This window comes from Equus asinus, chromosome 4 (assembly GCF_041296235.1).
Source record: "Equus asinus isolate D_3611 breed Donkey chromosome 4, EquAss-T2T_v2, whole genome shotgun sequence".
Lineage (NCBI taxonomy): Eukaryota > Metazoa > Chordata > Mammalia > Perissodactyla > Equidae > Equus > Equus asinus.
Window position 1 is genome coordinate 108,760,074 of NC_091793.1, and position 13,994 is coordinate 108,774,067.

The following is a 13,994-nucleotide window of genomic DNA, read 5'->3' on the forward strand; positions in this document are numbered from 1 at the left end:
GGAAGATTGTCTCTGAGCTAACATCTGTGCCAATCTTCCTCTATTTTGTATGTAGGATGCCGCCACAGCATGGCTTGATGAGTGGTGTATGGGTCCACACCTGGGATCCAAACCCGTGAACCCCAGGCTGCTGAAGCAGAGCACACAAACTTAACCACTACACCACCTGGCCAGCCCCCTACAGTTTTCTGATTTAATCTTCCCAACAATTCTGTGAGGGAGATGCTCTTATTATCTCTATTTTACAGATGAAGAAACTGAGTCACAGCAAAATTTTTATAACTAAATTGTAGGTAGAAGAGTAGGCAATGACTATAGGACTCAGGGGACGTAAACTGAAAAGTCCAAAGAGAAATCAACCTAGACTATGGTGGGTGGCTCCTCTCTTGCTGAAAAGTTGCTCATGGTGGCAGTGCTGGCCACAGCTCAGGCTGCCACATGGAAATCTGGCAGGAGACAAAGGCATACACAGTCTGCTCCAGCAGGTAGCTGAGAGAGCCCACATGTTTTCTGGGGTATCTCTTGCTCTGTGAGTAGGAGGCCAAGATGTAAAGGAGAGGGGAGTACACGCCTATAGGAGAAGTAGAAGAGGCCATTCTCTTTAACCTCTATTTAAGTGAGCACCGACTCTGTACATGGCCACCACCAAGAGGGCGATGAAGACATTCAGGTCAGAGCCCAGCCTCTGGAAGCTTATACTTGAATGGGAAAGGTCAAAACTCTTCAAAGTCATTGCTTCAGTATAGAATGACTACTTGCGGTTAAGCAGTTATTACTAAGAGAAATGGTGGTGACTCATCTTCTTGGGAAACCCAATGCATTTCAATGAGACTTTCGGAAAATGACAGAACTGAGTCACAGGAGTTTATATTTTCACGTTGAGTCCTTTGAGTAGATTGACTGATGAAAGATACATTTGTGAGACTCCTTGGCACAGTAATGTCAACCAAGGGTGATCCTAACTGAGTGCGTCCACTGCTGTCAGCCACTCCTGCCGTTATCTCACTGCCCAGGAGGCAACAGACACAGCAAGATCCCTGGGTATCCAGGGAGGACAAACCTTAAGAAAGTCTCAGCCTTGAATGACTAAAAAAAGTAAGAACAAGAACCAACGTACTGCAAAGATGGAGGTGAGAAAGAAAGGGACTCTAAGTGGTGCAGATCTGCTCCCCTTTGAAAGTCTTTCAGCGTGCAGTTTGTTCCTGATGACTGCTGTTCAGGTCAGAGGTTGTGGCATCCCCACCACACTCCTCTTCCTGCTCAGCTGGGAGAGAGCCCTGTCCAGGCAAGAGCATCACTAGACTCCAGATGGACCAAGAAAAAAATGTCGAGAATATAAAATAAATCTGGCACTGCCTTGGAGTTGAGTCAGACTTGGGGAACCACAGACGTGACATTCAAGTATTCTAGTGTCTGTGGAAAATCAATCCTCAAGATCCATTTTCTAATGTAGCTTAAATTAAAAAATTCAGTCCCTTGAAAAATATGAAAGTGAAAATTCCTTTCTAAGACAATATTCATGTGTGTGCACGCACTCGTATGCATGATGGGAGAAGGGCTTACTAAATGGAATATGAAAGGTGGACAAAGAGACCTTTGGTATAAGATCTTCTCATTAGCATCTATTTAGTTCAACTTTTATTTTGACCCAAAAGAGCAGAACAGGAGGCCCTGAAAATCCAATATGACTTCCAAGGTAACTTTGCAGATGCCAATTCTGCTTATAGATTAGCAATGTGAGAAATGAGGATTGTATAGATGGTAAGATTTCTAACTACCCTTAGACATTTGTTGCTTTACATTACTTCACAGAAGGAGTCAAAGAACCCTAAACTGAGACATCTCAGATCCTACTGTTCTCAGCTGGGAGTGTGTGAGTGTGCAGGGGGATGGTTTCTGGGATCACAGTGCATCGGAGGAGACACTCCTGAATATTAACATGTGCTGCAATGCACAGGATACTTCTATACCACAAAGAACCGCCCTACCCACTCTAGCACCCAGAGGTAAAATAGTTTTCCCAGAAGCAAACAGCTAGATCTGGAATAGCTTCATATGTGTCCATTAAAACTAGCTGTATATTATCCATCAATACAGTTTTATATCAATTTATTGAATTTCTCTCTGTAGACCAAATAGCCTACAAATTGTAAAGGGCCTGCAGTCATGGTAGAGAAGCTCCATCCAGTGGCCCTTTTTTCTTTTAATCTCCATTGTTAAACACTCTGCCTGGCACAATGAGGGCAACAACGGTTAAACAGTTAGATGGATGATGAACACACAGATTGATGGACAGAGGAAGAGCATATGAATTAGTGCCATCTAGTGGTGAACATAGGTAGCAACATTACAGCTAAGAAAAACATTATCTAAGGGAACAATGATGTACACAGTACAGAAATCACATTACACAGGGAAGGGAAAGGTCTTCTATGTGTATTCTTGACACAGTAAGCTCTTTATTCACATAAAATCATTCTTTCAAAGTAAACGCCTCTGGTGTGAAGAGGCTGCAGAAATCTGTTGCCCTTCTATTCCTCATGGTCCCCCATGTCACAAAGGACATCATTCCCATCACAATCTTAGAATGTAGCTTTGCTTTGTGGAAAGTTTTTCAATTTGTGATTTTTTTAAATTATCTTTATTAACTGCCTATGTATCTGGGGATCTGTGAGCCTATCAGGGTCTTTCCTAGTTTGCCGAGGATTAACAAACCCAGCAACTCCAAAGTCCTTTCCAAATCCCCTATCATTTCAGCAGTCAGCCAGTTACCTGAGTTCCATCAGCAGTTGGAGAAGCTGGCTGTGTGTCTGGAACTATCTCAGAAGGGTTTATGGGACTTCCATAGTTCCTGTTATCCACATTTCCGGATACAGTTACCTGTGCGCATATTGAAGGCTGTTATCCAGTTTTGAAATGATTTGGTAATAAATAAATTTGCTACAAAGTTTCTTATCAACTCTTTGGTCCTATTTACCACCTCGCTGTCTCACAGACATGGTCAGGCACCATTTTTACTGTAGGAGACCCACCTGGTGGCCCAGGACTAAACACCACTCCCATGTCCCCAAAATCAGGAGCACCAACCACTAAGTCATCTTTCTCATGCCTGAATCCTGGGAGGCAAATGCACCCCCCACTGGTCACACTCTCACTTAGTAATAGCACATTCCACTGTGTTCTCTATTTCCCCTTACTCCCACTGTTGACCATATTTTTGGATAAAAGATACTCTGGTTGTATAGTGGCAGCCAAATCCTAGAACAGCATGAGTTATTCCTAAACTCACTGGCAAATTGAGAATCTTACCTTTGGATATTTAGAATAAAATTAGCAATTTCAGAGGACTGCTTAAAAGAGGTTGAATTTTTGAAAAAACAGGCGTAATGGAATAAATACTCTTCTAGACATTTTCTGTAACATTCATAGGATTCCAAGGTTCCCACTCGAGCCCAAATTACAATGGATATATAATTAATAAATTACAGAGTAGAAATTCACTCTTTTTCCTATATATCCTGAGAAATGTATCGTTAGGTGATTTCATCATTGTATGAACATCATAGAGTGTATTGAAGAACAAAATTTGCCAGCCCCAAAACATATGTCTTTAACATGAAGATTATTTTAGGCTGATTATTTTTAAGAAACAAAAGACTCAGAAAGTTTTTCTTGTTACCTCCCCCTTAACTGCCTAAAAGAATTAAGATAAAAACACCTGTCTCAGGAAGTAAGCTATCACCTTAGCACAACATGAACTAGGTGGTGGACAGGGAGGAACCCAGAAAAGCTTGCTTATTGAGCTCCCCTCTGTGTTCTTCTGTTTCTGTGTGGCCAAACACTTGTTTTCCAAACATTTGCTCCTTTTCACCTACCTGTGAATTGCCTTCCTTTCCCTTTGAAGTCCCTGGCTCTCCCCACCCTCAACATCTTCTTTTCTCTTTAGCGGAGGACAGTATTTTTTTTTTGAGGAAGATTAGCCCTGAGCTAACTACTGTCAATCCTTCTCTTTTCACTGAGGAAGACTGGCCCTGAGCTAACATCCATGCCCATCTTCCTCTACATTATACGTGGGATGCGTACCACAGCATGGCTTTTGCCAAGCGGTGCCATGTCCACACGCGGGATCTGAATCGGCGAACCCCAGGCTGCCGAGAAGCAGAACATGTGAACTTAACTGCTGTGCCACCAGACTGGCCCCTGAGGATAGTATTTAAGGTGAGACTTTTGGCCATTTTGGTGAGTTATTCAATTTTCCTGAGTTTCTCCCATGTACACGTGTTATTAAACTTTTGTTTGTTTTTCTCCTGTTAATCTGTCTCATGTCAGTTTAATTCTTAGACCAGCCAAAAGAACCTAGAAGGGTAGAGGAAAATTTCTTCCTCTCCTGCAGGACTTACAGAAATCTAGACGGTACAGCCTACTACACATCTCGGCTATATGGTACTAATCTTATGAGACCAACATCATATCTGCGGTCCATCATTGACCAAAAGGTCATTATGCAGCACATGACTGTATTTTTACCATTCACCACTTCATTTCTTCTAGAACTTGGACATGTGTTTATATATATGGCCTCATTTTATTTCAAGTGAAAATGCCAAATAAAATGTCATATCTATTTCATCATGTGATTAAAGTTTTGCTATCTGAATATCAAAGGATCAGGCAAAATGCTTTCATGATTCAAATATCTCTGGTCCTAAGAAAGCCATTCATAAAATAAACACTTCTATCATATATTAAAATATGCCTTATCATGTGAGTTCAAAGGAAGTTTAGGTGTTAGCAATGAAAGCGAATTTCAGTGAGGCCGTAGTTATTCCGGCAAAGGAAGTACAGGCCAACAGGTGACAGGCATGGGGAGTGGTGTTGGAGCTATTGATCCAGACCTAATGAAAGCTCTTTCCCTTCATCCCTGCTCCTCCTCATCTTCACGCTCCTCTCAAAGATGAGTGAGTAATAGGGCCGTACCAAAGGAAATACAGGTAACTGCCTATCAACTTCGGAGAACTTTCTACTTTTCTGAACAGTATGGGAAAGGCTAGCATAGGGAGGTCACCTCAGATCACACCCTTATGATACCAACAAGAACCCAGAGAGTAGACCCACTCCCAAAAGTCTCTGCAGAATGACCTGATGATCATTTGCTCATTCATTTCACAAAGGTTTATGGAAAGCTTGTGCATACCAGGCACTGTGTTTGCCAAGCCTCTGAATGGACTCCTACCTCTTGCTCTGACCACTCGGAAGGAAAAGGCTCTTGGTCAGTGCCCCCAGAATGGTTGTCAAACCTCAACAACTGTGCAACAAAACAGGATTCTGATCATCTTCACGTCTCTTTTTCTTGGGTCTGTCACTGCAGAGAGTGAAGCTGAGGAATGGACCACTGTGTTTCCTTCCATTTGAGGGAAGGTGAGGAGGACCCTGAGAGGGCATTATTCAATGGAACAAGATCCAGCAACAGCAGTACTTGAAGGAAAGGACTGTGTGATTCCTCACCTGAGTTGGCTGAACGACTTTGACAGCACTGTCCTTCTCCTTGGCTGTATACATTGGGTTTTCAAATATTATGGGCTGCTTCCCCATCTCCATAGCAAAGTGTTCACTCTGATGGGGAAAAAAAAGATCATAATGTACTGACCTGGTTCACACACAGAGCAAGTTACCCCCCTCACACCTGGAGGTAAGCTAGGCACTATGCTAAATTTACCCAGAAAGAACGTACAACAAAAAAAGCCAGCAGAGACTCAAGGCCTCCATATGGCAAACCATCATGTAAAGTAACATGAATGCCCTTGTTCACTAGCACAAGAAAAGAGAAACACTCTTCCTATATTTGAGTTCTCCAAAATAAGTCACTTGGGGACTGGGGTTGGACAGAGAAAAGGATGTGATGGAAGAAGAGCAAAGAGAACAGGGAGAGGGGGAAAGAAGAAAAAATGGATATTATTGTATTTTCAGGCAGGGGAAAAATGAAAGCTTTGAGGGAAAAGCAAAATACTGAAAGCGATTCCCCAATACTGATTATAGAGACTATACATGTCTCCTCATAAGGTATCAATTTGGTCCTCACAGGAGGTATTATTATACCCACATTACAGATGGGAACAGTAGGGTCAGAGAGACCAAGCTCCATGCCTATTACTACATAATTAGAAGGTGCCAGAGTTGCTATTTGAAGCAACCACTAACTCTAAAATCACTGTTTATTCCATCACTATCCATCAGTGGGAAAATAGATGAGACTAGTAAACACTTATTTTCATACTCCTCCCTTTAAATATACAAAAAGTCACCAAATAAAAGCAGAATATTATGCACTCTGTCTCCTACTCCCTAAAAAAAAAGACTAATTTAAGATTCCAGTTAAACTTAAGACTGTTTATGATTCTAATTCAACAGTGTGGCTTCAAGCAGAGACAACTTTTAATTTTATTACTAATATTTTTAGATACATTTCTGCAACAAATCTAATGTTTTCTAACTTTGTCTGTATAGTGAAGACTATTCTGAGAGGCATACAGTCTTTCATTTTTTTTCTAGGTTAATTTTATTCTTAAAGTGTTTCTTTTATAAAACAGTAAAAATGGTAACGTTCAAATAGTCATTTTGAAGGCACACTCACCATCACCATTGATCTGTCAATAGCAGATTCAGGCCCAAAACCAGACACTCCAATATCCATGTTAACATCCGCCCCTGATCTGAAGGTCACGCCATTTCCATTTTCTGAGGATTTGACAAGACTGCTTAAGCTGAAAAGAAGTAAATGAAAGTCATTATTTTTTTAATAATCTTTTGCAATAGTACTCTTTCCTCCATATCGCTAAATCTTACTTAAATGAAATGCTCAATTCACACTCTGAATTTACACATCAAATATGGTGGTAAGTTCTCTTAGCCACCTGGAAGTGTTAAAGCACGTTCCCAAATGCTTGAGATCTAAGACAGGGCCAGTTTGGGACTTGCAGGAATAAAGTCTGGTCCATCCCACAGCCAGCTCTGTTCTCCAGTCTAACCTGAATGCCCACCAATAGGCACCAACCATTTGGACTATCAAACGTGCTTTGCACTCAGGCTTCAAAGAAGCACTTGATTAAGAAGTTGTGATTTGAACTGCTTTCAGTTCACTACTTTTTGTGTCTGCAGAATAGGTGAACTGTGTAGTGTGCTTTTTTTAACTTAAAAAAAAAAAAAACTAAGTTATTCACATGGGCACATTACACAGGTTGCTAAAATCAATATTCTACATAATGAAACTGACCTTGGCAGCTTGGGCAGAGCAGGCAAAAGGGAGCCGGTTCTCCTATAGTGGAAAAAGGCTAACATTGCCAAAGCTCCAATTATGATGATCAGGATGACTGTCAACAGCACGGCCACCGCTGCCATTGAAGAGGGGGGGAAAAGCGAACATATCAACATGCAGAGAAGGAAAAGAGCCAACCGACTTAGCAGTAGAGGCTGGGGTCCAGAACCATTCATTCTTCAAAGACTGGGTTAAACAGAACACAAACAGCATTCAATTTAGAGGCTATGAAGTATTTTCAGGTTGCTTATGTTCTCAAAACTTACTTGTTCCTGGAGGGACGCCTTTTGAAAGCCCTGCTTCACAATATTTTCCCATGTAGCCACTCAGACACCTGAAAATAAAAGAAGACTTGTTCACGAGCTGTCGCCTTCTGAGGCTTCTACTGCAATTTTGTAAGCACACCTTGAAGGAGAGAGAGGTTCGACTGAGTAAATTACACGTTGAACAGACAATGTATCCTGTATGACTTTTGTTTATTCCACCAAGAAATAAACAAGCAGAAAGAACAGTAATTTGACTTTGTGGAAATTCACTTTCAGTGGAGTAGCTGTGACGCCTACAGGGTCAGCCTCATCAAAGAAAACCTATTGATGTGTTCTCTAATCTATGGAATTCTGCCTTAGAGAGTAAAAATGGAAACCATGATTGTGTTCTTTCCTTTGATATGTTTTCATTAAATTTTTAAAAGACCTCCATTCATCTTGCTCTGTGATAAAGCTTTCTCAATAATTCTTTTCTTTCCAAATCGTAGGCCCAGTCTCTGCTCATCATGAGTGCCTCGTACTGAAACAGCTCTGCTGCCAGCTGCTCTCCCACAATCCCATTGTAATTAACCATGCCAGGTGTGTAGGAAAATGCAGGTGCCGTTTCTCTAACTCCTTGCTCCCCAAAGCGTGGCCCACAATTCTGTGGCATCTCCCAGGACCTTGTCAGAAATGCAGAATCCCTGTGCGTGAGGTGGGCATTTGACCCAGATCTCAGGAGGTTCTTAGGCACATTATAGTTTGGGAAGTACTGCTTTAGTTCTCTATGGACTCCCCCAAGGGAGGGCAAGCTGGTTAAGATGTGAAAATTAGTGAACAGGCAAGGTTCCTGTACTTGTTTTTCTAGCTACTTTAAGGTCTTGAATTCCCCCAGAAGAGGCAAGGGCTACAGCTTGGACCTCAACATTTAGACTTACTTGCATTTGGGGAGGTCATTCTCATCAAAATAGCAATTTCCTCCGTGCATACACCTGCATGGGGGGGGCATCATGATGGGACTTTCGATGGCTGCAGAAAGGGAAAGCCATGCATGTGTTAGTCAGCCATACTCAGCAAAGCACCCATACCATGCAAACCTGCTTCAGACCCAGGGGAGTGGGGGAGGGGGTGGACGGGGAAAGGCCAGCTAATTAGTCTTCCTATCAAAACATTATCTTCCCCTTAAGTCAGATGAATTTCCTTATCAATAAGGTCTTGGAGAGTAACATCCATTTGGTGGAAAGATAGAGACAGTTTATAGCATCCCCCACCCCCAAAACAGTGGAGAGATGCTAGACTCTAGAACATACGTTAATAGTTAAAAGAAACTTGTGGTAAAGGAATCTCTTAGGACATTCACGTCCTCATTTGAAGCTGTCAGAATTCTCCGCTGTGAATCCAGTTAACATCAAGAATTCAATTTAGATGCACCTCAAACCTCAATTAAAGGCTCTGAAGCATCAGCGATCCCTCCATCAATAGACAGACACATAGATGCAGATACATAGATGCTTAGTGGACAGTCGGGTAGAGATCGCCTCATTTTTAAGTCCTACAAAACTGTGCTTGCTCTGGGTCTCTGCTCCAGCTCAGCCCCCACATACTCTCTGGATGTGCCTGAAGGGTCATTCGTGTTTCCATGTCTTACACCTAGAAGATGCTCAAAAAGTATTTATCCCGCCTGTGTTTATTCAAGGTGTTCAGATACGCTTCTAGCTCAGTCCCTCAACTTGAGTCTCTACTCAAAGTTCACTTGATCAAGGGGCCTTCCAGGAAATGTCTGTCTAAAAAGGCAACCGACTCCCACCCCACCCTCATCCCTCTTACCTGCTGTAGGTTTCTCCTCTTATTTTTACCACCTAAGGTTTCTCCTCTTATTTTTACCACCTAATGTTATATATTTATTGGGTTCTCTATTTATTGTGCTACTAGAATATAAAAGCTCCACAAGAGCAGGGTATTTGTCTGTTTGCTCCCTTCTGTTATCTCCAGCACTTAGAACAGTGCCTAGCACATAGCAGGCACTTAATAAATACTTATCAAATTAATTGATTAATTGATATACCAAACCGAGACCGTATATGGAATGATTACCATCATTAACGTGCTTACTTTGGTTAATGTCTTTTTAAACAGAAATCTTAATACGATCCACTTGGCAAAAAATGTAAATGAGGAAGTAGATTAGATGACAACTTGCACAACACGTCTCCTTCAACATGAAATTGTAAACAAACATCAGAACGATCCATCTACAGCACAGAACGAATCTCAAAAGCTTGAAATTGTCCTTTTGTTCAAAATATCGCTAGGTATTGTCATCTTGCCAATATTTCCCCCGTGGCGCTAGGATGAGAGTGGGGATAGGGGAAGGGAGGCGGAGGAAACAGTTTTTTATCCCCGATTTCATTCTCTAAACCTCCCAACTTTTCAGCCTGGCTGGGAAGAGTCAGAAAGGGGTGCCTTGTTTAACCACTTGCTCCACCTGGTGGTAGAAGGTGGTTAAGCCTCTTCATTTCTCTGTTAACTAAAACTGGGGGAAGGCTGCTAGTGAACCACAGGATGATTTTTTTTTTTTTAACGTGCTTATCAAGCATTGGATCCTAGTTAGGGACACTATTTATTCCCCATGGCTTATTAACTCCTTAATTTAAGAGTCACTGAAGAAAGGTCTTGCCAAGAATAGATCATCCACAGCATTTGGGATGAGAATTAAACCACTGCTTCCTTATTCCAGACCTCATCTCCCAACAGCATAAGGCACCTCCTGAAATGTGGCCCTTCTTCAGTTGTCAAAACTTTGAAATGAGCATGTGAGGAAAACATGAACTCCTCTAGCCCTCCCCTCTGTACTTCATAAGCCCCCCACCTCAGGAACCTGGTTCTCACCTCGAGGAACTCCTGATAAGGCTGAATGGATTCTGGGGTGACAGGAATCCAGTATGGGGCAGAGAAAGGAGGAAGAGCCCTTATAGAAAACTCATTCTTCAAAATGTCTTTACAAAACAACATAACAGATCTTAGCAAATAATTCCCAGAAAGCCCTGGAACACAAGATCTGTTTGGCCCCTCACTCAGCTCTGTGCATATTTCCCACATCTCTCCTCTCTCCTTCTAGCCATCCCCACTCTATTCTGTAAAGAACCCAGCAGGCAGGGCTCCTCAGGCTCCTGAAGAATGGGAAGCACAGGTAGGGAACTGACTGCAGAAGGCAGAGTAGCTCTCCCAGGCCCTGTGGCTGCCCAGGCAGTGCTCCTACCTGCATTACACTCGGTGATGCTCCCCGCTATAAAGGTGGAGCCTTGGGGACAGGCACAGCTGTAGCCTCCAGGTCTCAGGAGGCAGAGGTGGCTGCAGACCTTTTTACAGCGGTTGGGTACTGGAAAGCAGATAAGAACAGTGGTTAGGTGCTGAGGAGGAAATGAAAACCCCCAACCAAGGATATGCCCATCAACTGAGCTGTGCACCGGCCAGGTGATAGGAGAGACCAGGCAGCATCCCAACACTCCTAAGCCATGTGCAGCTTGGACCTGGCTACTCACCCTCATTTAAACTACCGTCCCCTGCCACCCCACCAAGTGGCACAGTCTCTCCCTGTGCCTTCCATGCCACTCATTTTCTACTGGCTTCGCTTATTTCCTCTATTGCCCTGGCAGGTTTGGAAGGTAGGTGTGTGTATGATTCACTGAATGACCTCAAAAACTAATCAGTGCTAAGCAATCTGAGATGGTTCAAAAGACCAGTAAGAGCCCATTATTACATCAAGATTTGTCATTGCCCAAATTCGGATAGCTCATAATGTGTGGTCCCTCCAAAGCATACATTGGACGTGATTTCCAGTCCCACCTTCCAAGGAGAACTTTTCCTGGGCTTCAGTTTCCTAATTTTCAAGATAAGGGAATTTAGAGCTATGATTATCAGAATCACCTGGGAGCTATTCACAACTATTGATGCCCAGTCACAGAAATTCAGATTTAAATTGGCCTGGGATGAAGCTCAAGTATTACTGTTAAAAGCTCCTTAGGTAATTCTAGAGTCTTCTGAATTCTACCTTAGCATATATTATGATTTATCCAAGGAATAAATGATCTCTAAATTGCTTCCCACACTAACATTCTGTGATCCTGATACTCTGTCATCCAAAATATAACCATAGGCAAGGCATGGCTATAAAATAACGACAGATTCCAAAAGCCTCACTCCAAATCTGTGCCATTAACATTTCTTCAGCTCTCTAGAGCAGAGCTTTTCAAACTTCAATGTAATACAAATCACCTGGGGAATCTGATTCAAAGGGCTAGGATGGGGCCTGAGGGTCTGCATTTCTACCCATCTCCCATAGGATACTAGTGCTACTGGTCCACACTCTGAGTAGGACCTGGAGCAGGGATTCTCAAAATGTGGTCCCTGAACCAGCAACGTCAGCATCACCTGGGAAATTGTTGGAAGTGCAAATTCTTAGGCCACCTCAGGCCTGTTAAGTCAGAAGCCCTTCAGGTGGGAGCCAGCCATTTGTGTTCAACAAGCTCCTAGATGATTCTGATGTATCCTAAAAATTGAGAACTATTCGTCCAGAGTAAATGCTAATCTGCCACAGCTGGGCTGGGTCTAGGGCCTACACGGCATTCAGTACTTTCCAAAGGGGGCCCAGAGCATCAGCTGGCTGAGATGCTTTTCAGGGGATGTCTCCAGATCTTCCTCTGCCTGACTCCTAACCTGCTCTCTCTCCAGGGGCCAGAGGGGGCTCACCCGGTGTATTGTGCTCTCCCCTCCTGCCTTTAAAACTGCCAAGCATGAGAGCCACAGGAGCATTTAGGACACAAGACCTATTATATTGTGGAGTCCCGAGTGTTTTGGAGAGGGGGCTGGAGAATGGCAATCACTACCAGCAACATAAGGGAGAGAGGACCTAGAAAAGGTGTTTGCCGCCAGTATAACCCCCTGGGAATCTCAGCTCTGGGTTCCAACTAGCCAAGGCTGATCAGGGTCTCCGAGTATCAGTGGACTCAAGGGGACCTCAGGCTCCACCTTGGTTTCACAGAACAGGGATAGAAATGGAGGTGACTTGTCAAAGGCCACACGGCCAAAGAATTCAGTCTGGAACTAGGTATAATGATGATTGGAACAGAACAGAAAGACCCTGAGATTTGGGGTTGAATGGAATTAAATTTAAAAATCATGTCTGAGTTTAAAACTCATCCTGTGGTTGTGTGACTTAGGCACACGGGTTACTAAATCTCTCCTATCCACAGTTTCCTTATTTGTGAGAAGAGAACAAAACCTCTTTAAATAGTTTTGGAGAAGATTAATTGAAGTAACAGATGTCTGGGTTAACACTGAAGAGAGAACCTGACACAGAGGACTTAGTCCATTTCCTTCCCTCACTTCAAAAACTTCCCTTCCCTTTCACCTTACTCCACACAACGGTGAAGGATGACTTAGAACACAGTTAACCTGATGAAGGAGGACTCAGAACTAAGAAAACGAGAAAGAAGGGAGGGGGTAGAAATGCATCTGACTGACAATTTTAAACTAAGGCTCACGTAGCTCAGGATAACTTAACGAGCCTGGGCCTTGCAAGTGCAAGAGTGGGTAAGACTTCTGATGTCCATGAAACCCATTTTGTGACCTGTTAACCCAACTCACATTTTGCAGAGGTCTGATGACTGCTGGATTCTGGAGCCTAGAAGTACGTACCCATAACTCCAAACCCAATGAAGACTGAATTTTTTTTTTTTGGCTGAGGAAGATTTGCCCTGAGCTAACATCTGTTGCCAATCTTCTTCTTTTTGTATGTGAGCTGCCACCACAGCATGGCCACTGACAGACAAGTGGTGTAGGTCCACGCCTGGAAACCGAACCTGGGCCACCAAAGTAGTACGCACCAAACTTAACCACTAGGCCACTGGGGCTGGCCCAGGATTGAAATATTTTTACTTCATATCTGCTGGTACTGCACACAATTTCATTCACCCTCCAGTTTTATCTTTCTTTGGTCAAAATGGTTTAAATACACACACACCTCTTTCATGCACTGAGAGATCAGCAGATTATTATCCACTACCATTTTCCAACAATAGAGCCATTAATTTGAAAGAAGTTTTCCCCAGATAATAAGGAACATTGTCTTCCAAGGTTGGCGATTACCTGATTGATTATATCTGTACTGCTGAAAGATTCGAACTTGAGTGAGCCAAGGATTCACTACCAGCATTTTCTCTTTCTCATCTCGCCCAAATTTATCCTGCTTCCATACTTCTCCTTTATCCTTAGATATCCAGTATAACTCGCCCTCGAAGATATCCAGACTATAAGGGTTCACTGCTGCTTACCCCCAGGGGAAAAACAAAACAAAACAAGGTTATTGAAAAGAAAATACCCTAGCCCCACTTTTATGTCAAATGTCACTCTGCTTGAATTAATCCCTAATGCAACGC

The 13,994-nt window shown here is 42.8% G+C and overlaps 1 protein-coding gene across 1 annotated transcript in view; it reads right to left on the minus strand.

Annotated features, from left to right (window-relative positions):
* The window catches only part of LRP2 (LDL receptor related protein 2), a 198,384-nt gene that overhangs the window by 1,943 nt on the left and 182,447 nt on the right, over window positions 1–13,994 (minus strand). Inside the window, exons 70-77 of the mRNA XM_070508061.1 lie at window positions 13,705–13,881; window positions 10,817–10,936; window positions 8,496–8,586; window positions 7,579–7,646; window positions 7,271–7,388; window positions 6,632–6,761; window positions 5,506–5,613; window positions 2,773–2,880 (exon numbers count right to left, since the gene is read on the minus strand). Coding sequence (XP_070364162.1) covers window positions 2,773–2,880; window positions 5,506–5,613; window positions 6,632–6,761; window positions 7,271–7,388; window positions 7,579–7,646; window positions 8,496–8,586; window positions 10,817–10,936; window positions 13,705–13,881 — 920 coding nt within the window. The remainder of the gene's footprint in view (window positions 1–2,772; window positions 2,881–5,505; window positions 5,614–6,631; window positions 6,762–7,270; window positions 7,389–7,578; window positions 7,647–8,495; window positions 8,587–10,816; window positions 10,937–13,704; window positions 13,882–13,994) is intronic.